This window comes from Aptenodytes patagonicus, chromosome 5, assembly GCF_965638725.1.
Source record: "Aptenodytes patagonicus chromosome 5, bAptPat1.pri.cur, whole genome shotgun sequence".
Taxonomy (NCBI): domain Eukaryota; kingdom Metazoa; phylum Chordata; class Aves; order Sphenisciformes; family Spheniscidae; genus Aptenodytes; species Aptenodytes patagonicus.
Window position 1 is genome coordinate 10,622,661 of NC_134953.1, and position 25,223 is coordinate 10,647,883.

General features: G+C 57.9%; 1 protein-coding gene across 3 annotated transcripts in view; it reads right to left on the reverse strand.

Moving 5' to 3' along the window:
• PSD (pleckstrin and Sec7 domain containing) overlaps positions 1 to 25,222 on the reverse strand; it is a 50,146-nt gene extending 24,924 nt beyond the window's left edge. Inside the window, exons 1-5 of one of the 3 annotated variants that reach the window (XM_076338615.1) lie at positions 22,391 to 22,441; positions 11,112 to 12,015; positions 10,930 to 11,032; positions 9,947 to 10,415; positions 3,790 to 4,233 (exon numbers count right to left, since the gene is read on the reverse strand). In XM_076338615.1, the coding sequence (XP_076194730.1) occupies positions 3,790 to 4,233; positions 9,947 to 10,415; positions 10,930 to 11,032; positions 11,112 to 11,888 (1,793 nt within the window). In that variant the 5' untranslated portion in view covers positions 11,889 to 12,015; positions 22,391 to 22,441. Of the gene's footprint in view, positions 1 to 3,789; positions 4,234 to 9,946; positions 10,416 to 10,929; positions 11,033 to 11,111; positions 12,016 to 15,015; positions 15,030 to 22,390; positions 22,513 to 25,199 lie in introns of those variants that run through there. The other 2 variants (XM_076338616.1, XM_076338617.1) reach the window with 2 other exon arrangements.
• Between the last annotated feature and the right edge of the window lies 1 nt (position 25,223).

Below are 25,223 nucleotides of genomic sequence, written 5' to 3' on the forward strand. Positions count from 1 at the left end.
TTCCACTCGCACCTGGCAGCACAGCAAAGCGCATGGATTTGGATCCGCAGTTGCAAAAGTCTGGCTGCCACCGCAGGATCGACCTCCCTGCAGTCCCCAGGGCTGCCCCGGCTCCTGCCCCGCCATCTCACCAGCACCACAGCTGCCCCCGGCCAGCTCCGCCAGACCCAGAGGGACCCCGCCAGCCCTGGAGGGCTCTGCCCCTACACGTGCTCTGCAGGTCACCGTCACATCCCGGGGACAGACTGCTTTAACTGCAGCCCTCTGCCCAGCGAGAGCAGGGGACCTGCGCACCTTCACGTCCCGCCCAAACGGGGCGATAACCTACTCACACACCGGGGGTGCCACCATGGGGTGTCCCACTGTGCAGGGGTGGGGATGGGGGTCCCACACTGGGACCCTCGCTGTTCAGCCAATGCTCCCTCCCTTTTAGCCAAGGCCACCGGAGGAGGCAGAGTCATCCCAGCACCCAGGGAGGCCTCACCAGGTCTGCACTTAGGCACACTCCCCACGCGCAAGGTCAAGATAAAAGCGTGGTCTCAGACTATCGCGTGCCGAGGGACACCAGAGCCTTGACATGAGCCGTGAGGCTGCCTGAACCAAGGCTGCCAGCCGCGGGGGACACCGCGTCTCCCCAGCAATGCAGGGGGTATCACCGGCTTGGCTGCTCCTGCCAGAGAGGGAGATGGAAAGTCACGGGCTGCAGGGCCATCCAGACCCCAACCATTGCAACAAATAACGTCAAAAGTTTCGGGGGCACAAGAGGGACGGCCGCAGGGCAGCACACACAGGTCTAGACCCGCTGGCATTCATCACCAGTCACCCCTCACACCAAAGCCCTGCAGCCTGAGGTCACCTCTGCCAACCCTGAGGCCGACAGCCAGCGTAAAGCACAGCCTCCACTGCAGAGCCCCCCTGCCCGGGGCCCCCAGACCACCTGAGCTGGTGGCAGTCGGTCTGTACTGCTTGTGACCATAGGTGGTGGCAAATCCCCTGCTCTGGCCCCACTGGCACAGGTGATGTTGCATTATGATGGCTGCAGAGGTTCCTGAGCTCCTTTCCCCAGCGATTTCCATTAAAGACCCCTTAATGGGAGCGTCGCACAGATATTCCCCGCTCGAGCAGATCAGCCCTGCCAGGCTCCAGGAGCTGCTGACTCCAGCTCACAAGAACCTTTGAGCAACCAACCCAGACACTTCTTCTTCAAACTACTTGGGAAGCTTCAGCTTCATGATCGGCTCCACTCAGAGTCTAGAAAGTCAGTAGCACCAGTGATGGGGAAAAGAGGAAACTTCTTGCACCTCTCCCTTGCCAGAAAGCCCTGGTGCCTGAGGACTGACCCTGCAGATGATGGGCTGTCGCAGCACCTGGTAACCCATGCCTTCCCTGCTTCCCGGTCTAGCTCATGCTGCCAGTCCCAATCTCCACTCCTCTCCACCGCACAAGACACCAGATCCCAACCACACCTGCCTCCCTGTCCGCCATCGCCCACGGGGCTGCAAGGGGAGGCTTGCTCCATGTTGGGGAGCAGAGAGCTGGGGTGCTGCCAGCCGGGGGTCTGCGGCAGGGCCCTGCTCCCCCATGCCTCATTTCTCACTGTCTTTCCTGCAGCCCCCGCTTCAGGCCGCTGCTGGAGCCAGGGCACCTGCTCACCTGCTGCGGGGCAGCATGGCGGGTCTGAACATCACACACAGCCCAGGAGATGGGCAAGAAACGGGGCCTGAACGGGACTAAGAGAAGAGCCGAGCAGGGACCTACCGATAATGAAGGGAATCGTTTCTAAATGGGGGAAGTAGTTGCTTGGGACTCCGTGCGTGTGTGTAACAGAAGGCGAGGCTGGCGCTTATGGTGCTACGGCAAGCCCAAGCCTGGGGGTCCCCAGGCCAGGGAGTGCAGTGAGGGCTGCAGCTGGGTTTCCCCCACGCTCCCCTGCCACCAAAGCAGAGGTACTCCTGCTTGTGAGGGCTGGAAGAGGAGAGGAGGAGACAAGAGGCTCAGCAAAGGCGGGCTCAGCAAAGATCCAGGGCAGTTTCGGGGGGACACAACACCCCTCCATGGCCTGTGCCGCAGCCCAGTGTTGCTCTGAAACCTGAGCTAGGAGGGGAGGACAGTGCCGCAGACGTCTTTGGCACTGCTGGCATGCTCTGTGCTCCACTGACTATAAACCAGTGAGGAAAAAACCTCTATTAAGCCACGTTATTGCCATTCCTGCTGCCAGCTGTGTCTCTGCACCCTCACACCTCCCCGTGCCCCTGCAGCAGTGTTGCTCTGGTACGATGGCACCCTGTGGACGGTAAGTCAGACGCCATCCTCTCGGTTTCTCCAGGGTGCTCTGTTTCGGTCCCTTGCCTTGGCAGAGGAACAGGAAGCCAATTCTTCCTGCAGAGAGCACTGATCATGGCTGGATACTGCCGTGCTTTGCTGACTCGTGCCTCTCGGACATCGCCGGTTTTACTGCACAAACCTTGCCTGGCCTCTGTGCCACCATGTCCCTGGCTTCAGTGCCGCAAAGAAAGGGAAGGCCTAACCCAGCGCCTCTCTGCCCCAAAATGCCCTTGGAGTGATCCAGGGACCACAGAGCAGATGCGATACCCCACTCTCCTCTCTTGGCTGCAGACACCAGAGAGGACACAGAGCTCAGATCCCCACCTGGCCACCCCAAGCTGAGCCTGCGAGGATGGCGCAAGTTATGACCAGAAGTGACATAAGTTTGGTCTGGAAAAGACCAAACCCAAAAAAGATCGGTGTGGAAAAGACCAAAGCCTAGAAAGTGGATGAGGGATTCAGGAGGCTCTGGTATTGCACAGAAGGCCACTGAGCAGAGTGACCTTGCAGGGAGGCAATGCAAACAGGAAGGTCAGCGCTGGCATGACTGAGACGCCAAGTTCTCCGAGAGGCGCTGGCTCTGCAGCTGAACCACTGGACCAGACCCGACACCCTGACCAGACCTGACCGCACTCCAGATGAGCATACCCTGGAAAAGGGAAAAGACGTGGCCTGCCAACCTGCCACGTCACAAGTGCAGCCCAAGACCTTGCTGGAAGGGGGAGGAGTGCAGGAAGGTAGTGTCTCAGCCTGGACATGGATGCACGTAGGGCAGTTTGGAAGTGGTGGGGCTGAGCTCCCCCAGCCCGCTCCACCAGAGATCTCCTCAGGCATGGGGCAGCCAGCCTGAGCCCGGGTGCAGGCAGGCTCGGAGCAATGTACAGGGAGCCTCTGGTGGGCTGTGCTCATCTCTGCCCTCCATCTCCCAACATACACAAGGCTGAGGAGGTTCAGGAGGCCAGGACAATAGGTACAAGACCATGGGACTCTCGCCCTCAAGAAACAGGAGGCTGCTACTCAGATGGTGAGGGACGCAGCAGTATCAGGAAGTCTTGGCCTCCAGGAGGGAAAGGCTGTTGAATTTCTACTGGTACTCGACTTCTGACTGGCCTCTCCCCACAGCCACCACAGATGCTGGACTGTCCTGCAATGGGAACCACCACGGGACTGAAGTCCTGGACTCCCTGCTTGCTAGGCTGGAGGAAATCTTACAGCCCTCCAGCACCAGCAAAGCTGGCAAAGATGAAAAAGGAGATGTATTCCCACAGACACGCCTACCGCAACACCATGGCGATCACTGGCCTGATCAGCCACTTCACAGAAAATCCAGCACACCCAGTCCTGACCCTTCCCCTCTGCCCCAGCAACACAGGTTAGGCTCTGGCTGCAAAACACGCTGCACGGGGTTAGACTCCACACCGAGCCTTGGTGGCCTTGCTGGCCCAAGCAACTTTGGTCACTCACCTCATGTTGGAGGCCAAGCGAGTACCAAAGCTGTCCTCTGAGTGGCAAGGGCTGTGCTGAGCACCCTTCCTTCGTCTCCCCCGCTCCTCCTCCCTCTCCGTCCAGGGGGCATCTGTGGCCGAACTGGTCCCAGAGTCCGGCTCCAAATGAGCCAGAGGAGCAAAGTTCTCCTCGATCAGCTTGGCGCTGTCTTGGATCTGTCCCTGTATTTCTGGGGTGAGGGTTGGGAGGTCAAAAGTGAAAAAGGTCCCATGGGTGCGGGCTGGGGAGGAGAGGATGTCAATGGAGTCCAGGCTGGTGTAAGATGTGCCTTTGGCTCGATGGGACTCCATGATGCTCTCAAAATGCTTGCTGAAAGAGTCCATGCCATCCTTGGAGAGGCTGTGCCCTAGAAGGAAGGGCACTGGAGACTTGAGCATACCCTGTGTGTCTTGGTCCATGATCCTAGAGGGAAAGAAAGTGAGAAGAACTGGTCACTGAGGAGCAAGGGATCAAAGCCCCAAAACAAAAGCCCATGCACTGCTCCAGAAGGAAACTGGGGAGGGCAGAAATCTCCTCTGAACATCTGCAGACCTCCAAGGAAACACCTCGCCTGCCCAAGACATCATGGGAAGAGGGACTGGGCTGGCCTCCCTCCAGACATATGCTTCTCCTTTAATGTGCCACAGACTTTTGTTCCTTTAGTGGCTCATCCTCATAAGAAGCTTATGAGATGGCTACTGCTCCCAGTCACTTGACTTGAGCTTAGATCCAATAAAGGGCTCAAGCACCAGAAGCAGGATGTGGTTCAGCTTCATTTCCAACCAAATCTGGAAGTGGCTGAATTTTCCATGAGCCTTCAGAACTCCCGGCACCCAGAAGGATCCTCCTGAAGCTGCTCAGGACAGCGTGACACCTTCCTCCATGAACGCAGTACTGTGGTCGCTGAGCACCGCACTCAGAGCATGACCAACGCCCACCTGCAAGGTCTGCTGGCTGGTCCCAGGAGACATCTGGGATCCAGCACAAGGCGATGCTGAGCCCCAGGTTTCCCCAGGCAGTACGGAGGGAGCATCACACCCAGCTCTGGCCTTGGGGACCTGAGCTGGCCCAGGCTTGGTCCTGGCTCATCATCTCATCATCTTGTCAGGGATCAGCCCCGCAGGAAGGCCCAGGCTTTCTCCAGTGCAGGTCTGGGTCCAGCCCGACACAGGAGTTTCTAAACCCTGAAGCCCTGAGTGTTTTGTCCTGTAAATAAGGTGAAGTGCAGCCTGCCCATCCATCTAAGCACGTGACAACAGGGACATTTCCAATCCAGGGAACATCAATGCTTCAGCCATACAAGCATAAACACAGCCCTAAAAGCCTACTTTACTCATAAGCCGCTATCATTTTATTAAAGTGCAAGAAAAGCACTTGTTGTGCCATTCTCTCCTCTGATTAAAGGAGAGGAACTGCTCCAGCTTGTCATAACATTTGTTATGAACAAACAGCTTCGTACAGAGGGCTCAGAAGATGCGCTGCTGTTACAAGCACCAAATGATTTTCATTCATTAGCCTTCACATACCGCTCAAAAATTTCACCCTGATTACTTCAGCCGGCCAAGAGCTGGCAGCTTGACTCCCCCAGAGTGCCGGCTGGCTTCACGGGGAGCGCAGCTAAGCCAGACACAGGTAAGCAAGGCAGGATGGAGGCTGCTCTCGCCTATCCACCAGCATTTCCCTGGCTGTGCAGCACCGCTCGACGCTCTTACCATTACTGTAGGAGCCACAGGAGCAGCCACCTCTGGGGTGGCTTTCTGGCGAGGACAAGGCAGAAGAGACCTCTTTAACATCTGCGGATGGGCTTTACAGATGCAAATGTGCATTCACTGTCCTTACCACCCAGCTGTGTGCTACCAAACCGAGCTAACACCACTGACTTTGTTTTGCGCCTCGAATCCATAAGGAGGGCAACAGTCCGTGCCGGGGAGGACAACGCCAGCAGACGGAAGGGACCTTGTTCCCAGGAGAGGGAGCTGGGCTTATTCTTGTGATCAAGTATATTGCCACCAAGCCACAGAAAAAACACAGCTGGTTTTGTCCGCACCATCCGAGCTCTAGAAGCAATCTCTACACCCCGAAATATCAAGCACAAAGCCATTCAGCTCCAGAAGGATCTAGTTGCAGCAGCACGGGCGCAATGCTGCCTGCACACACCACTCCTGCTCGGACCAAGACGCTTCATCAGCCCCCACTGCGCTGCTCAGCCCTCCCCAGCTGCCGCCCTCCCGCGCCCCGCTCTGGCCCCCCGGGAAGGGTCACCAAACCGTCACGCCGCTGGGAGGAGCAGAGGAGGGGAGGAGACGCAGAGGCTGTAATTGAGCATCTGCGCAAGGGCAACGGGCAGTGGGAAAGCAAATAGGTTTCCAGCCTTCAGCTGGGGTGGGAGAAGTGGTGAAGTGGCCTTCCTTGGGAGAAGGCCAGGTGGGTACAGAGGGGAAGCGGATCTCGGGAGCCAATGGCCACGCTGCATTGCACATCAGCGCCAAAACCAGCAGTACTTGAGGCAAAGGTCTGCCCACGGGCACCGTGGGGGTCTGAGCAACTGGGCTTCAGCAGCTGCATCTGACAGCTGATGGAGGGGAAGGGGCTCGGCCCGTTCTACCTGCCTGGTGCTGCAGAGCCGTGCTGTCCCCGGCGGAGAGGAGAAGAGGCGAAAATCTCTCTCCTCAGGCCCTCAGCGGTTTTCTCTCTCTGCCAAATGCTCCTGTGACCCTCCAGACCCCTGACTGCCCCAGCCATGCCCCACTCCTCCTGCCTGCACAGGCATGGCAGGCACCGTGGGGAGATCCCAGCTCAGTCCAAAGAAAGTGAGGCTGTACAGCACCACCCAGCAGCCCCTCGTTTTATTCCTCTCTGAACAAAGCTCTTGTACGGACCAGCCCCAGTGGCTCCTTGCACTCCCCCAGGCTCCTTCGCACATCTCCTCCAGCTCAGCAGCTGCCCGCTTTTAGGGCTGTGTCCAACTGCAACCCGTGCCCAGCCACAGGTGCTGACCACAGGCACTGCAATCCCCTGCCGGCTGCCCACCCTCCCCTGCCACGTCCACGCTGTCACGCTGGGGTCACACTGCCCCCAGTTCTCCCCAACAGGCTGCAGGCGTCTCCCCCCATTCATCGACAGGCACCTGCTGGCATCACCCCAAGCGTCCCCTCTCCAGCCCCACCAGCGGGAGCCTGTGGGACACGGAAGCATCACCCCGAGCTGCGGCTCTGTGGCCATGCTGGGCTCTATGACAGAGGCTCAGCCTCAGCACAACACATCAGAGGCTTGTGGCTACTGAGGCAGGCTAAGCCTACGCTTAAGCGTTTGATGAAATCAGGGCCGTAACCTTTTTTTAATCCCCAACAAGGCTTGCCCTGCAGCTATTTTTCTCTCTGCCAAGCAGTAAGCACAAAGGCTCTGGAAAGGCTCCCTAGGTGGTAGATCCAAGGGCTTTCCCAGGCAAGGCTGCTCTCCTTGCAGGGACAAAAGGTGTTTCTGCCTCCCGCCAGCCCTCTGCGCTCTCAGGGGAGCGGGGCACCCCCCAGCAAAGCCTCTTCTCTCTTATCAGCCCGAGGCACCGGTGCTGCGGGCCAAGCCGAGCCCTGCCTTCAGCTTAGCCAGCACGTCTGCCGACGCTTGGGGAGGAAGGGAATTGAGCTCGCTCTCGCTGACAGGTCTTGGCTCTCGGGGACTAATGGGAATAAAGACAGTAAAGGCTTAGACTAGTCATTAGAGTCGGTAGATCTGACTCTAAATATATTCAGGGAGCGGATTTGCTGGAAGAAGACATCGTTTCTTCCATCGCTTTCCGTGTCTCACTTGATTTGGTGTTGGGTTTTTTTAGCCCAATGTCTGGCCAGCTGTTAGCACGCTCTCTTATTTTGGGAGGGTAAATCACCAAAGATGCCCTTTGGCCAGAATATGAAGGACGACAAGATAGTACCAAGCCAAAATCCCCCTCGCAGAGGGTGCTAAACCTTTAAGGCTAGATTTTCAAAGGGATTTACATGTCTAAATGCTGCAAATCAGCATCTAAAGGTGCTTCAGTAATTTTGTAGGGCTGGTCCTTCCCAGCTACCAGGCCAGGCCTGGGGTACAGCAGCTCCTGCAGCAGCAGAACGGTGCTGGCTCCAGGGAGCCCAGGGGGGCTTCTTAATCACCCTGGCATCACCCCTCCTGTGAGCAGGCAAAGCAGAAAGCTTGAGGTAGAAAACATCGATACTGGTGACTGGTAAACAGGGAGGAGGACTGCAGCTGCAGAGCTCAGAAACAGTGCGTAAGCAAAAACCCAGGGCTGCGATGCAGGGACTAAACAAGCTCGCGGTTTGAGGCTCGTGATTTTCAAGACACTGCCCGCAGGGTCTGCACCTACCTGGGAAACATTCAGGGGGCTGCAAATCAAAAGAGCCACTGGTCTACAAAGAAGCCATGTAAAATGAACATGACGCCCCTATTTACACATCGGTAATTATACCGGGAGCACCGTCTTTAGGGGCAACGATGCATTTAAGGACACATCCAAGCTTTCCAGCGCTGTCTGGAAAGCTACAGTAAGGTGTCTCAGAGGGCAAAAAGCAGGTCTAGGCTTACAGCTTATACAACTTGTAGTGGCCTAGTACCTATGTGGAAATAAAATATCACTATGCAAGATAATTGTTACAGTAACTTGAAGAACTCGCTTGCAGTGATAATAACTTTACACTTTACTCAAAACTTCCATCACTATTAATTTGGAAAAAATATATAAAAAATGGCTTATTTTCAGCTTTTCTCTAGAACCCAAAGTTTTTGAGGACAGGGCGGGCGGCAGGGAGGAATGTATCTGTCCCCTCCACTAGAGATGCAAGGGCTGGACAAACTGGCAGGAGCCCAGCTCCCCTCGGGACGCACACCTTCCCTCCCCATCAGCCCAGCAACCTTCGTGTTTCCCCTTCCCAGCGCAGGGGCACCACTGGGGGTTAGTTTTTCATTATCTTTCCCCATCGCCGACATCGAACCCTCCCTTTTCCTTTTCTTCCACCTAAACGCTCCCCACCTGCCTTTTGCACAGCTAGGTGAGTGCATGCTGCCACGTGGCATCCCAGGCATAACCCTGGCTTTGCGTTTCCCAGGCGAAACCTCTCCCCTCTCCTGCGGAGCACTTGCTGATCATGCTGGGCCCCCTCATCTCACCCAAGACTCTTTGCCGATACACATGTCAGGAGATGCCCTTGGCTGCCGCTGCCTGCACAGGCATCTCCCGCTCCCTGCCAGGGCCTTTCCCCTCCAGGCGGCTGTCCCGCACAGTGCTCTGGAGCTCCTTCCCCTCCTGATGCCTCCTGGGGCAGGTGGATGATGCCCGTCACTCCTCATGGTCAAACCACCACTCCAGAGGACACTCTGCGGGCAGAGTCTTGTGCCGCCAGCCAAAATGCCATCTCCCATAGGTCGTAATCGCCGGTGCCTGGCACAGGGCAGATGGCAGCTCGGATGGCGTTACCTGCCCACAGGTGTGCAACTGAATGATAACCTTGGTGTCACCCACTCCATCAGCCTCCCAGCACAGGGTGTTTTTCCACCCAAGTGAAAAATGACATGAAAGATGACAAAAAGCTTCTTCCAGCCCAACACATCCCCCATTCTTTCCCAAACACAGCAAATACCTACTGAGGCCAAGCAAAAGGGACCGCTCCCGCCTCCAAAGCACAGCCGTCTGCAGAGGGGAGGGCAGCCCGACAGCACCTGCCAGCACACAGCAGCTCCAGGACACGGCCTGGGCTCAGGTGCCCTGACAGCATCACCCCAACGCCCAGCAGCACTGGGGCAGGATGTAATTAACCTGGAGGGACTCGTGCCGGGAAGCCTTGGCTCTGCCAGGCGACCTGAGCTGCAGGGCTCACCCCAGGGGAGTGGGGCCCACGGTGCAGCGCCCGGGGCTGGATCACCAGCGCTGCCCCACGCTTCCCATGGGGTGGTGAGGGTCCCCTCTCAGCCCCAGCCCTAGTCCCATCCCAGCCCGGGGATCCAGGACCCCATCTTACCCCCATGCACAGCTCAGATGGATCTACCAGGATTTTTGGCTCAGACACTCTTTCAGCAGAGCCCATTTTGCCATGCAGGGGATAATAAGGAGGGTGAGAGGAGCTTTTTGCCCTCACACACAGAGCCTCACCTTTCCCTGTTCTCCTTCCTCGTCGCCTCAAACACCTCATTGTCTTCATCCGCGTCCCCATCCCCCAGCCCGTCCTTCGGGCAGCCAGTGCCCAGGGCGGGGGGCTCCTCCGGTGTGCTGTTCCTCCTGCCCGGGGTGCCCCCGAAGCTTGGGTTGCTCTCGCTGTCCTTCTGGCTCTCAATCGCCGAATCCACCTCCTCCTTCTCGGCCAGGATATCATCGATGTTGGTTTCTCGATAGCACCTCAGTGGCACGGTGTCCAGGTCTGTCTCAGAGTACTTCACTGTCCTTCTTATAATCCCAGTCTCGCAGGAGCCGGGCTTCTGGCCGCCCGGAGGAGACATCTCTATCTCCACCTCCACGTGGCTCAGGCTGTGCTTGGGCACCGACCCCGGCGGCTCAGCTGGCAGCGGGCAGACGGGCTTCTGGGGGGACTTGGCCAGGGGAGCGGAGTCAGGGGCAGAGGAGCCTGCAAGGGAGCCCCAAGCACTCAGAGCTGTGGGGAGCTGTGCCAGGGAGCGCTGGGGAGCCACTCCTGCGGCATGACATGCACAGCGAGAGCAGGGTCACATATGTGACGGGCACCAGGGAATGGAGAGGGGGAGCCAGAAGGAAAAAGGGTGGAAGAGGCAGAGACAGGGTGCTGTCAGTGCTAGTGCACCCACAGCCAGCCCTGAGCCCCCATCTGAACCCCGAAGCCCTTCTTCAGAGGCAGCCAGGGGCTGCCAGGGGTCAGGGCTCTGCGTCACCCCCTTTGCACGACGCTTTGCACGGCCGCAGGTGACTCTGCGGGGAGGTTGGTGCATGCAGGGTCTGGCCCCAGGAGGACACAGCCTGGCCAGTCTTGGGGGGATCTTGGCTGTCCGGTGGGCACCGACAAGTCCCGAGGGATGGGCAGCCCCAGGGGGAGTCCCAGCAGCGATTTAGACTTGCAAAGGAGAGGTCAGTCCAGCCAAGGGCATCCCCCCCCCACGACTTCTTACCTGTCTTCGGGGTGTCCAAGGAGCCATAGAAGAATTCCCACTTGGCCCTGGCAATGCGCTGGGCATGGGCCGAGCTCTGCCGGGGGTATGGCCACACGCTGCCCTGCAGAGGGGAGAGCAGTGAGCAGGAGGTGGACCCTGGGGCAGAGCCTGTGCCCGGCATGGGGCACCCCAGCACCTACCTGGGCTCGAGGCTCCGGCTTCGGGGGGCTCCGGGCGAAGGCAGGGAAGTCCTCCGGCAGCCCGTTGGCGAGGGAGTGACAGAGGCAGCCGGCGTCGAGGGCGCAGGACTCCTTCCCACAGGGATGCATCCCCCCTGAGGTCCTGCCCCCAGCCAGGAGCGGGTCGGACGCAGAGGCCTCCAGCTTCAGTGTGTGCAGGAGCTGCTGCTGGGGCAGGGGCGAGGGCTGGGGGGACCCCACGTCCCCACCGAGCTCCAGGCTGCGGCTGAGGCTGCGGGGGCCGTTGTCCCGGTGGGGCTGGGGCGGCAGCAGGCCGCCCAGGGTCCGCACGCTGGCCTTCTCGATGAAGCGGAAGGTGACGACAGAGCTGTGTCCCTCCGGGGCTGCTGCCACCAGCGGGCTGCGGCTGCCTGGGGAGGAGAGCGCTGGGCTGGGCTGGCCCCGCCGAGGGGTGCAGGGGGCCGTCAGCCGCCCAGTGCCCGGGCAGCTCCCGTTGCCGAAGGCAGCCGCCTCCGCCAGCTTGCGGGCCAAGGAGCCGGTGCTGTTGTAGAGGCCGAGGGGGCAGTGGCGGGCATCAGGGGCCAGGCCCTTGCGCAGGAGGTGGAGGCGGCCGGCGTTGAGGTTGGGGGTGAGGCAGCGTGGGGGGCTGCGTCTCCCGGCCTCGGGGCTCCCCCCCACCAGCCAGGGCCTCCGGTCCACCCCGCGGGCAAATGGCGGGGGCGAGGTGGCGCAGGCCTCCTCGGGGTGGAAGTGGACAGGTCCCCCTGCCTGGGCCATCCTGCCGGAGGAGGGCACGGAGGTGTCAGGTCCGGAGCCTGGCAGGGCAGCACAGGGATGGCGAGGCGGGTTCCCGGCACCCCTGAGATGATGGCTGGGTCGAGGGGCAACGCATCCTCAGGCAGCCCTGAAACAAGGGCGAGGAGAGCTGGTTAGGGGAGGGAGGACACAAGAAGGAGTCCGGGGCCACGGGGAGGACAGGCAAAAGGTGCCCTGCCCTTGCGGCAGGAGAAAGTGATGCTCCAGGTGAGATAGCCCCCTTCAAATCCCCTCCTGCTGCAAGAAGCAGGCGAGGTTCATTGTGGGCATCACTCCAGCACCACTGTGGGGATGGTGGCAGCCCTTTGCTCGGTCCCCAGGCACCCTGGGGTGTTTGCTTTCTTCCGGGGGTGCCAGGATGCTCAGGCACTTCCCCCACAGACCAGCATCCCAGACACGGTGGGAGGGCACACTATGCACTTTAAAATGGGTTTCATCCATCCTGCTTTTTGTTGAATATATTTACTACTCACAGCCTACTAAAATCACTTCAATAAGGGGGGCGGGGGGGAAGATACACTGGATCACTGAGACATCCTCCAGTTACACTTGCTCAAGGAGTTTAACACGAGCAGCATGGGCAAGGAGCCTCTCTCTTTGGAGGTCAGCCTAGGTTTAAAGTGTGTCACACCAGCACATGCCGCGGCCGCTATCGGTGGCACAGACAGAGCTGTCAACACCCGCAGATCCAAAAAGCAGTGGGTACAACAATCCTGACCTGGGGGGATGGAGCACACCCAACCCCGCACACAGCTCTCCTGCCTGCCTGCCTGCCTCTGCCCACAGACCGTTTATCCGGAGGTGAGACCAGGCACCCCATAGCAGCAGGGCGGTTGGCTATGGGGGAAGGCAGGACCCAGAGCCCCCATTGGCGCCGCTGGCAGGACTGCTGACATTTTTGTTTCTCCCAGTGGAGCTAAAATTTGTACTCATCCTTCCCCAAGTTTCTCTGAATTCCTGGTGTGCAGAGAAGACTCTGCCTTGGCTGCTTTTGCCTTCTGACAGATGCCAAGATACTACGTCCCTCGCTTGGATCTCATCATTTGAAAGTGAGATACCAAATGCCAGTTGCAAACAGAGGAAAGCATGACTTCTTCTCCCTCTTTCCAAGTACAAACCAGACAGGATTAAATTTCTGAAGGATGTGGGGCTGGATTTTCAACAGTGTTTAGGCTCCAGAGATGCAGAGACATAGCTCTTAATAAAATAGCCCAAATCACTCCCATGGGGCAGGCGCCCATCTATCTGCACTATCACACTGCCAAAAAATCTGGCTCCTGCTGAGCAGCAGCAATCTGTAATTCACTCACTGCAAAAAAACCACTCTCCTGTTTAATGTGTCAGTTAGGGTTTTTACAATCTTTTCCCCTGTTATGGTTGTGTTCATATTCAAGGTTGCTGAAGTTAACTGATAAGTAATAAAGATGCGGGATTTATATATTTCAAGTGAAATTCCACTTTTTATCTCAATGCAGACTGACACACATGCCAAGGAAAAAAAGTTATCACTAGAAATAGTTGGCATTCACTGTAACATAACAAATCTATAAAAAACAGCCTATCTCAATACATGTGAGTTATTGCTAAAATAAATGGGATAAGCACACTGTGTCCTCCTGGATATCAAAGGAGAATTATCAAATTCAGAGTAAAGGCCATGCCCGCCTGCGAGCCACTGAGGCCGGATGACTACACCATCCAGCGGAGTGAGCTTTTCTTTAATAACGAAAGGTAAAAAGCACAAATGCAACAGAGATGAAAAATCAATGATGGAGCTAAGGCTTCCTGCTTGCTGATTTAAATCGTGAATCAAAGCGATGCTCTTTAAACAACTGTGATGAATGGCTTGGGCTGTAAGGCACCCGTGGGCTGGAGGGAGCCTTGCTGGTCCCACTGCCTGAAGGCAGAAGAAGTCCTGCAAAGGAAAGCTTACAGGGAGGCTGCCCGGGCAGCCCAGGGCACGCGTTCGAAGAGAAAAACTCGGGAGCTGCAGTGTGATAGCCGGGAGCTGCACAGCAGTGAGGAATTTCATTTGTTCAATAAAACATCTCATACACACAAGAAACTTGCTCCTCCTTAGCGGCCGAAGGGATGTCCAGGGAATTTTTCCCAGCCTTTGCTCTGAGCTGTACCTGGTGCAACAGGGGATGGTTACTCCCCGAGCAGGCGCTTGCCTGGCTGAGCCGGGCGATGCGGGGTGAAGGCAGCAGACAGCAGGAACTGCTTACGCTGCGGGGGAAGAGCGCACCCACGCCAGGGGTGTGTGGGGACAACGCGCAGGAGCCGGGGGAGGATGCAAGGGGATCGGGCGAAGAACGGAACAGGGATGGGAGGGAAGCAAGAGGTGCAGGGGTGGGGGCTGAATTCACACGACGGGCCGTATCCGTGTGCCGGACGCGGTACCATTGTCAGCGGCGGTGGAAGGGAATGGGGGAAACCAGGCTGTGGGTGCCGGGCCATCTGATGGAGCTGGGGCGGGATGGCCCCCAGGAGGTGCCTCTGCACTCTGGAGGGACACGGAGCAGTTTCGGGGGTGCACTGGTGACCGAGGAGGGATGCCTGGCGGCCCTGGGGCTGTGCGACGAACAGGGGACCCCTTCCCGAGGGGGTGTCGGGGCGGGGGACGTGCCCCCCACCCTCCAAGATGGGGCTGAGTCTGCCCTTCCCTCCCCGGCCCCCCCAGCCCGGCCTCCCTCGCCCGGCACCTCCCGTCTCGGCGGGATCAGCCCTGAGTGGATGTGACATCCATCCGGATGAGGAGGGAGCCCTCCCGGCCAGGGGGGCCGGCGGAGCCGCCCGCTCCCTCCGCGGAGCCGCCTGCCGCGCCCCGGCCGGGCTCCCCCTGCCCGGGCAGGGGCCCCGCGCCCGTCCCGCCGCACCGGCACACCGGGGCCGCTCCGCGGCAGCGGCGGGCGGGTCCCGGCCCCGCCGGGCATCCACCGGTGCCACCGCAGCGCGGTGCCGCCGACCGCCGGTCACCGCTGCCGGGAGGGCGCAGAGCCGCCCCGGCCCCCGCAACAACTGCTGCAACTTTCCCCGCTCCGGCCTCCGGCCCCCGCCGCGCCCCGCTCCGCTCCCCGCGCCTTACCGGCAGTGCCGCCGCCGCCGCCGCATCCTGCGCGCCGCGGCTCCGCGCTGCCGCCGGCACGGCACGGCACGGCACGGCTCGGCTCGGCTCGGCTCGGTCCGCCCCGTCGGGCGCGGCGCGGTGCGGTACACTACGGTACGGTACGGTGCCACCAGCCCCAGCCCGCCGCTCCCCGCCGCGCTAATCCCGGCCCGGGCCTGTCACTCCGCCCCGCTGACAGCCCCGGCAGCCAATGGGAAACCCCCGCCGGGCGCCGCGCCCCGCCCCACCCGGTGGCACCGGCACACGCGGAGCGAGGAGCGGCCGGACCCGCAGCGGCGCCGGGGTGCGTGTCCCCGTGTAGCACCGTGCACGTCCGCATATCCCTCTGTCCTGGTGTGCACGTCCCAGTGTAGCCCCGCGCAGGTCCCGGTGTCCCGGTGTGCACGTCCCCATGTGCTGGCGTGAACCCGGCCTCAGGCACTGGCGGGCACGACACCGTACGCCGCTGTGCGTGTCCCGGCGTAACACCGCAAATGTCCCCGTGTCCTGCTGTGCACATCCCCACTCATCAGCATGCACACCGCCACGCCTGGCATGGCCCTGCTCAGCAGCATGAACATTCCCGAGTGACCGTGGGCATATGTCCTCGTGCATGAGCATGCATGGCCCTGCGTGTTGTGCCCTGTGCCACAGGGCACAGGCTGCCCCCACCACTGCTTGGGGACCACAAGGACAAGAAGGCAAAAGCTGCCATGTCCTGGGACACCAGCCACCCCCAGCGAGGTGCTGGCCCTTGCCCTGGGGAGCAGATCCCATGCTGGGACTCATCTCTCTGGGGGAGGGGTGTCTCACCCCAAGGACACCGCAGCCACAGGTACCAAGGTGTCCCAGGCCACCAGGGACCTGACACCACTGTGTCACCAGCCACCCCAAGAATGGGAAATGCCACCCCCATCTCAGGAAACCACTTCATGCTACAAGGGGAAAAAAAACCTCATCCTTCGCATCCCACCCAGGAGCTCTGCCAGCACCAGATGCGGGTGCGAGCAGAGCCGGCGTGGGGCAGCCGGGTGCCAAGGCGAGGGGTACTGTGGCAGGGCCCCTGTGCTGCCACCACGCTGGGTCTGCGCGGGGCTGGCAGCCAGCGGTCCCTGCCCACCCAGGCTGCCAGATCGATTCGCTATTAAACAGCACTTTATTACCCAGCCCAGCAATCGTTATTAAATGTGTGTGAGAGGCAAGGCCCAGGGGACTTGGGGCCTCACATGCGCGCCGTGCCTGCAAGAGGAATTTGGGGAGAGCTGCCCCTCCTTGCTGCTTTCCCTGCCTGCAGTGAGCCCAGCTCCATGCTCATCCGCCCCCGCTGTCACCCAGAAAGTGTGTCCTTTTCTCCCCTCCCAGGCACAGGGACATGGGGAGAAAGCAGCAGGCTCTCCTCATATTTAATGCATTGAAGCACTGCCATTTTCTCCCTCCTTCTCCAGGCTTCTGCCTGCGCGGGGCCCCTCTCCCCCACACCGGGGACCATGGGTCCCCAAGCTGCCTCGCACACAGCCGGCTTTCCCAGCAGACTCCGAGAAGCCGGGCTAATTAGGGGCCTCGCTGCTGCGGGATCAACGACCTGATTCCTTCAGCAGCTTCTTGATGGCAGGAGGGCGGGGAAGGGGAAGGCTTTTCTCTAAGCCGCAGCCAGAGTGACAAATTTAACCAAGTGGAAGAGCTCAGAGCTTTCCCGGTGTGTCCATACCAGGACAAGGCAGGCCTGCACCTTCCCAGCACCCGCAGGCAGCCTTGCTGAGAGCTGCAAGGGGTAAAGGAGAGGTCTTCTCCTGCCACCCTGGCTGGAGATCCAGGCCACCCGTGGAAAACACATTTCCTTCCAAACCATATGTGTTTCCCCCACAGTAGCTGTTGTTCTCCCTACCGTGCTCCGCTCCATATCCCCCTCACCTTCCCACAGTCCTACAACTCCTGAAGGATGTGTGCCCACATATGTGGGTCAGGCCAGCACTGACATAAGCCTGACTGGATCAGGATTTAGCCCTGGCTCCCCCAATCCCTCCTGCTGTGAATCCCTCCCCAGCTGATGCGGGGCAGGAGGGAGCAGGGAATCCCTCTGGCAGATGATAGAAGGGGACAGGGAGAATCCCCCCTGCTCTACCCCACAGCCCCAACCCCATGGACTTAGAGTGCAATGCACTGGCAACCCTTTTTACTGTCACTTGGTCACTTCAGCACCTTCCATCCTTGCGGGCAGGTACCACATCCTTCCTACACAAGAGTCCACCCGGCTCCATGTCATCCCTTCCAGCCTCCTGGTCTCTGCCAGTTCCTCAAGCTCAGCCACAGGCAGCTTCCAGGAGTTTTCTTTCTAACTATTGCCAGCATTGCCCTTGCTCATCTTCACAAACCTGCAACACACCGCTCCCTCCCGAGCCCAGAAGGGTGTGGGTGTCACCAGAGCAGCACAATGAGGAAATTCTTGCTTGGAAGAGACCATCCTGGGATGTCATATCGTCCTGGCAGCTGTACAGATCCGGATGACGTTTGGGTGGGGAGGAGGCAGACAAGGGCTCCTTCCCCAGCTGGCTCCAGCAGAGTCACACACTGCTGATCCTCAGCCTGTCCTGAGGCACACAGACTGCTCCTGGTGGTCTCTAGAAAGGCATGCGGCACAGCTGGACCATGCAGGCACAGTGTCTGGTGGCAAGCACCAAGGTTTCCCAAGCCTGGCTCTGCGGTGGGTAACTGCATGACTTCTTGGCCCTTGCAACGCATTTGCTCTCATGGCAGCTGGTAGATGCAGGACAAGGGCAGTGGCATCCTCGCATTCGCTGTGCCAGCTCTTCCCGCTGAGCGGTCCCCAAGCCCCCTTGGCTACTGGCTCTTGCAGACACACAGACACTGCTTTCCTTCTCCTGGCCCAACCACTCATGGCCTGACAGCTTCTCCTGCAGCTGCGGCTCCATGTGGAGTGAACACCCTGGTGCACCTCCGGGCTGCTGCCCTGAGCGCAGGGGGGACTGTCAGAGCCGTTTCCTTCAGCACAGCCTGTGCCTAAGGCACTGCAAAGGGCATAAGGGCCATATTCTGACCCACTGCTGCCAAAGTCAGCGGGGCTGTGCTTTGGCCGCAGGGCACAGCATAGCCCTGCAAGTGTGGACCGTCAGTCTGTCAGCAGGTGGGTGCTCCTCACCCAGTTCACTGGAAGCACCATGGAAATAACTCCAACCCCACAGGAGGTAGGTCCCAGTGAGGGCAAGGGAAGCTGAACTCCCCTCATCTCTGCACTGAGGGCTCTGAGGCAACCAATTATGTTGCATGTGTTCCCTCAGGGCCTAGACTTAACTACATGGCTCTAATTAATGCCTTCTGCCTCCGGTGCCAACACCCAACCACATCCTAGCTGTATATTAAAAAAGCCACTGCAGCATAAGCCAAGTCTTTAGTGGGCTGATGCACTTATCTGTTATTCCACCAGGCCGGTGGTGGTTAAGGATAAATGGTGAAAATACCCTTCCTTGGCAGTCTGTTATACAAATGCTGCTTTACAGCTTACTCGGGGCAAAAAGGCAGTGCTGGGGATCCTGCCTGACCCCCCTGCCCAAACCTCAGGCTTCTGCCCAGACCTGGATCAGGGGAGAGCACAACCACACCATAGAATCATAGAATCATTAAGGTTGGAAGAGACCTCTAAGATCATCGAGTCCAACCATCAACCCAACACCACCATGTCCACTAAACCATATCCCTAAGTGCCTCATCTACATGTCTTTTAAATACCTCCAGGGATGGTGACTCGACCACTTCCCTGGAAGTACCATCCTGCGCCTCTTGCAGCTCCCTTGCATGGGACAGACACATGGGACCACAGCAGGATTTTTCAGGGTGAAAGACACTCTGGAAGAGGACACAGACTGCAAAATGTCTTACCAGAGAGAAGAGCCAGTGCAGACTACAGTCTATGCAAGGGATAGCCACTGCCTGCCCGACTGCCAGTGCCCTCCCCGGTGTCCCAGCTCCCTACCTGGGGCTGGCCCTCCTGCAGGAGGGATGTGGGCTTGGTGAAAGAGCAGAGGTGAGCAGAGAGAAGGTAGCGAAAGCTGTGCGCTGGGCCTCAAAGTGAGCTGTAACAAAATATTTCTGTAACGCCCTGGGAACACCTGCTGTTACAGAAATCCCCTGAGCCTGTCCCAGCCCTGGGCAGCACCAGCACAGCAAGCGGACTTCCCCCTGCGCCAGCATTGCTCAGTCAGGATGAAGGCAAAAATGCCAGCATGGTAAAAACCTGTCCTGGGGACATGGGAGGTGGGGCCTCAGCACAGCTTGAGCCATAAATAATCTCCCTACACAGCAGTTAGGGGAACAATTGTGTGGGAGCATCTCTTGGTAAAAAGATGCTCAGGGAAAAGATGGTCTTGAAGGAAAGCAGGAGATTTCTGGCTGGTGGAGTGCGCTCTCCATTGAGGACAGAGATTCCTGGGTGCCAGCAGGTCACTCATCAGACCCACCTCATCATGGTGAGTCACTGCACTGAAGAGACAAATTTAGTCTGAAACAACCCAAATCACCAGTTCTCTGGTGTAGCCTCCCAGGACACGGCTTGTGCTGCAGTGCAGATCTCTGGAGCTGCTCTCCAGCTAATCTCCGCAACAGTAAGATGTGATCCTTTCCCCCCACCTTCAGCCTCAAGATTCACATGGGGAAAGGTGAAAGGGTGTAAAGGGGAGTAAAAGCAATGAGTACAGGGAGTATCTTATGCAGAAAAGAGACAACAAGCCCCAGGCACACAGCCTGACCCAGCACACGGAAAACGTGGTCACATACAGAATCGTATAAAAGGTGTGGAAACTCTAAAAAGTCAGTTAAGAAGGAGTAATTACAAGCATAGAGAGGAAACGGAGCAAAACCTGCCACTGTGTAGATGTGTGGAGACACATGCAAAGGGCATGCTGAAAGTTTGGAAGCACTGGATTCACAAGGGGGACGCTGCAGAACAGCTCTGCATTGGTGTGTAGCTAGGAGCTCCTCATGCATGTTCCTCTTCCAACCCTGACTTGCACAACTTGGCCTTGCTTTACTTCTATTTATTTTTTTTTTTTTAGCCCTGACTGTATAGTCAGATTCTCTTCTCAATAAGAGGAAGGTGGCATGTACAGAGAAGAGCTGAACAGAAGGCATCATGGGTTCCTGTTTCACCAGCTTAAGAGTGGCTCCTGGTGGCACTGTGCAATCTCAGCACTCACTGAGAGCAGAGTTTGCCCTGTGAGCTCAACACCTTCTCCCATGCAACCAAGAAGTTCAGCAGTGGTCACTCCAATCCTGAGAGCGATGGAGGGTGTCAGACTTATCCTGCAGCCAGAGAGAATATGGAGCCAGATCCTTTGAAAGAACCTGGTGAGAGTCCAAGGAAAAACAGTGTTGAGAGACTTTACTCAACTTCTGGGGTGCTGCATGCACCCAGCTCTCACATCTTAAGGAGTGAACATTGCAGAGCTACTGGTGTCCTTGAAAAGACCTCATCTCTTGCCCCACTTCAGACTCACAGAAAACTGTAAAGGAAATGCCCCCAAAGTCTTTGCAAGACTAAAGGTGTTTAACCAGCAAGGTGCCAAGCCATCATACGAGGTGATAGATCTTAGGACAGCAGGTTAATGTTGGCTTGGCACCATACCAATCTCCTAAAAATAAGTTGTACCCTCCCACAGCAGCAGCCTCCGGGACCCCAACAGGCTTGAGGAAACCCAGCCAACCTCTTAATACACCTTTGACATGGAAATAACTGCATTTTCAATGCAAGGGAAAAGTCAAGGGGCATGGGTGGGGAAGACTTGCCCAAGATCAGCCAGCAAATCAGGAGCACCGCTGGGAACCAAAGCCTGGGATTCCTGACTTGAGGTCAGCTCTTCTAACCACAAGACTCCCCTCCCTTCAGGCCCCAATTCCCTAAACCTCACCCCTGCTTCTCAAAGGATGAGGTCAAGACCAAACTGCTCCTCTAGACTCTTCAAAAGTACAGCTAGGCACCAGCACTGTCTCGCAGCAATGGAGCTGGCTGAAGTCTCTATTCACTTCAGGGGGATGTTCATAAGGATGAAGATGCCAGCAGGATCAGACCCAAGGCCGTGCCCTGGCTCTGAGAGCAGCCAGCACCATATGTTTCCAAAGAAGATACAAGAAAGCTGCAGCAGCAGTTGTTGTGAGCTAATCTGCTTCCTCCCCCCAGGGCTCAGCTTGGTCTCTCATCACTACAGATCAGCTCAAGGCCTTACGTAGGAGCCCTGCTTTCCCTCACAGGACGTCAGTGGTCACTGGGATAACAGGAGAGCCATGGGACTGACCAGTGTCCCCTGCTTGTTGAAGGTACCTGTGCAATACACTTACCCAGCTGCCCTGCAAGCACCATGGGTGGCACAGCCCAGCACTGCTTCTGGGAACAGGCAGCTTCAGATGCACTTTGTCCAAAACAATGTCTTATGAGGGGACAAAACAGAAGTGATGGGCACATGCCTGGTGAGTCATGACAGATGCAGTTCCCCCTTGAAAGGGAAGAACCTCCAAGCTCACCTCATTGATCTTGCAAGGGGCACCCTCTTTAAGCCAGGAGCTGGGGCTACCTGAACGACACCAGGCACGCACTGTGCCATGGAGCTAACAGGACATACACTGAAACCAGGCCAGGTAGGTTAACTTGAGCACTTATCAGCTCCATTTTCCCATCTCTCATGTCCTGTCTCCATCAGGCTTACCACTGAACTCATATTGAACTCACTTACAGACACCAGTAGACTTGCAAATGAACAGGACCACAGCCCTTTTAATTTCCTTTTAGAAGATAAATTAAGAGAACTGGTTGGTCTTAAAGGAGCAGTTGTGATAATCTTTCCCACATCCTCTTTAAAACCTAGAAGCTGGCAGTTACCCAAGCTTATAGCAGGAAGTTTTTAGCCCAAGCTCTGCCCTCATCTACTGCTTGACTAGCAAGGTGAATTCCCCTGGTCTTAAGGGATCTCCCTGTCATCAGAGCCAACTCAGGAAGCTGTTTTGGCAGACCAGCTTGCAGTATTAGGGCTCAACTAGAAATTTGCATCTAGCTAAAGCTTAAAAAGGAGACTTACAGACACCTCTCAAGAAAAATGCAGACCCACCTTAGGCAAAGCATATGCCACTGGAAAGGCAGAAGCTTGCTGCAACTCTTGACTGAGCAGAGCAGAACAAAGCTCTGGTCCTTCAAGCTTGCTTGCTTTGAGTTGTCCCTTCACTGCTAAGCTACAGTGGGTAACACCACCCAAGGCCTGTACTGCAGTGCTGTACAGCCATACCACAGCCAGTCTGCATATAGGAAAACTTTACAGACACGAGCACAAAAATAGTACTGGTTTGGGATCCTTACCATTGGTGTAGTTCTAGGCTGCTAGCTCCACTGGACATCCTGATGGTGTAAAGCTGTGTCTCAGCATACACCCCTACAATGCAGTAACAGGCTCTGATACTCTTTCTGCATCTGCAATCAACCTGTGGAGAAGGAAGAGAACAGTCTGAGCATTTTGCAGCTGGAAACTGTCCATGACTCCTAGTACGTGGCACGTACATCTCAGTAGCTGTAGCCTCAAACCAACCTACCAACTCCACCACAGACCAACAGTTGTCAGGACACTGGAGGCACTAATAAACCTTAGTGGCCCTAACTAGCATCACCTGGAGCCTCCACTGCTCCTGCATATAGGCCCAGGGACACTATTTAAGTTCAGCCTGGGGATCTTAGTTCCTGTTATGCGATGTTGTAGGAGTGCTGGTCTCCAGCTTAGCTTAGCTAAGCTAAGTTAAGCTATTCTCATGCTGGGCTATGGGCATTGTTACTCTGGACCCTCCCCTATAGGTTGATGTCCCAGGTGGACCTCAGCCCTGCCCCATCACCATGGCCCTGCCTGTTGATCGTAGGGCTATGCCTGAGCCTGGTTGCCCCCACTGGGCACTGGCCCGGTATTGAGTGGCTGGTCGCTGGCTGGGGAGGCCCCTGCCCTTCATGCCCTGACACAGCTGGCATGTTCACCCTTCTCTTCCCCATCTTGCTCGCACTCCCATAAATGCTAAGGCAGCAAACTCAGGGCTGCGCTGGGCTCAGGGGTTAAAGAGGTTTGTCAGAGCAAGCGCCCCACCGCACTTGCTGTGGTGTTGTGTTAGGGAAGCCATTGTCAGGCTGCAGAATCCAAAAGCTGTTCGTTGTTTCCCAGGGCAATGTTGACCCTGAGAGCTGCATCTGGAAAACAGCCAGCACCACCTGAGAGGCTGCAGTGCCTCAGCCCTGGCACAGTGACTGCTGTCCCGCAAGCAGGCTGAGGTGAGCCGAATTAGGCATGATTCCTGAATGGTCCCCTGAGTGGCTCAGCAGAGATGGCCCTGCACTAACCAAATCTTGAGGCTCTGCCTTGGCACCAGGTCTTAAAAGTAGGAGAGTCTTCACCTTCTCCATGTGCAGCGCAAGCCAGGAAAAGGTTGGGATGCAACAGAGGCCAAATAAACACAACCATGTCTCACTTCTGCCTCTATTGTAACAGTGCCTCCCAACCTCCTTGTGGTACCCAGAATCTGTCTGGGCTGACTCTCAGCCCTCCTCTGAGCCCCACTACCAGCAGGCTCCCGGGGAAGTGACTCAGCCAGCCCAGCTGGATCAGATGAAATGAGAAAGATAAACAGAGGTTGGTGTGGGAGCAGAGCAGGTCCCACTTGCCAGCCCAGCACACGTGTTGCTCAGGAAGGATAACAAGCAATCCACAACACAGCTCCTCCGAGCAAGGACTCAACACAAGCTGGGGGCTCCCCGCCAGGTCTGTTTTGGCACAGAAAGCCTTCAGCAAAGCCCAGGTGTAATTGAGCGTTGCACTCCCTTGCTCGCTGGTGCTCCTTCACCTCCTATCCAGACCAAGACCACTATTTCAAAAAGCCTCCTCGTAGCCCACTTCAGTCAGAGTCGTTCACTTACAGGGACAATATTAAGGGACTCCCTGCCAGATGCCACACTTCTATTTCACAGCAGGAACTCAAGAACGGAGTGAGCGCAGGGCTGAAACCTCCTGAAGGCAAAATGAACCCTCCTGGTCCAGAAGCAGGATCAGCACTCCCAGAGCTTTCTGTGCCCCCACCGCAGGGGAAGGAAGGGCTGTCCCATGCCGTGGCCAGGGGCATTCTCAGCTCCTTTAGAAAATTGAAAATCCCTGCCTCACTTGTCCTTCTGTAAATGAGGAAAGCACTGTGCTAGCTCAGGGAGCCACTGGGACCCTCAAGGGGCAGGTGCTGTCCAGGGGCAGACAGGTAGCGTGCATAGCTACCCCCAGAGGACAGGCACTGGGGTAAGAAGACCTTTCCCCAAACCAGCCTCCACACTGGGAGGGAAGGAGCAAACCAGGGTGCATAGACAGGTCACTGCTTTCCAAGGAACTTGGGACTTGTTCCAGGGAACACGGGACCAGGGATCTGGGACTCGTTCACTGTATGTGGGCCCTGCTCTTTTGCCAGGTGGATCTTTTTATAGTGCCTGTTGCCCGCAGTGATCAGCAGCTTGATGCTGCACAAGGTGGCAGGGCTCAGATCCGAGGCAGGGAGGGGGTCACCCGTCCAGGGCCAGCTCTGAGGTGTGGTGTGCGTCAGCCGGAGTGCCGTACCAACGGGGGTGCCGGCCCCGCAAACCGGCAGCAGGGAGGAGAGCAGCGGGGAAATCGCAGCGTCTGTTTCTGCGGGAGCCCTGCCTGGAGTCGTTATGGCAACTGCGCCGGCAGGAGCCCGGGCCGCTTCTCCGCGGGGGCTGCCGGCAAGGGGACGGACCCCGCTCTCTCCCCGGGACTACGGGGGCAGGCGGGGCACCGGCGGGGGAGCGAAGCGCGGGGAGCCGGGTTGGCAGGGTGGGGGGATGCGGGCTGGGGGAGGCGGGCCGCGGGCGGGCAGTGCCGTCCCGTCCCAGGCCCTGGGGAGGGCAGCCCGGTACCGGCGGAGGAGCGGGGCCCAGCGGCTGCCGGTCGGGGGTGCTCGGTGTGAGAACTGTGAGCCTCGGGGACCGGCCTCTCCCGGGGGTCCCTCCGCTCCTGCGGGCGGGAAGGGGGCGGCAGAGCCCGCCGAAAGAGCGGCGGGGCCGGGCAGGGGGTTTGGGGTTCCGGGCCGGGCCGGGGGGGGGTCTGGCGGGGCCGGGGGGCGGCGCCGTCGCTCACCGGCAGCGGCGGGTCCCGGCGGGT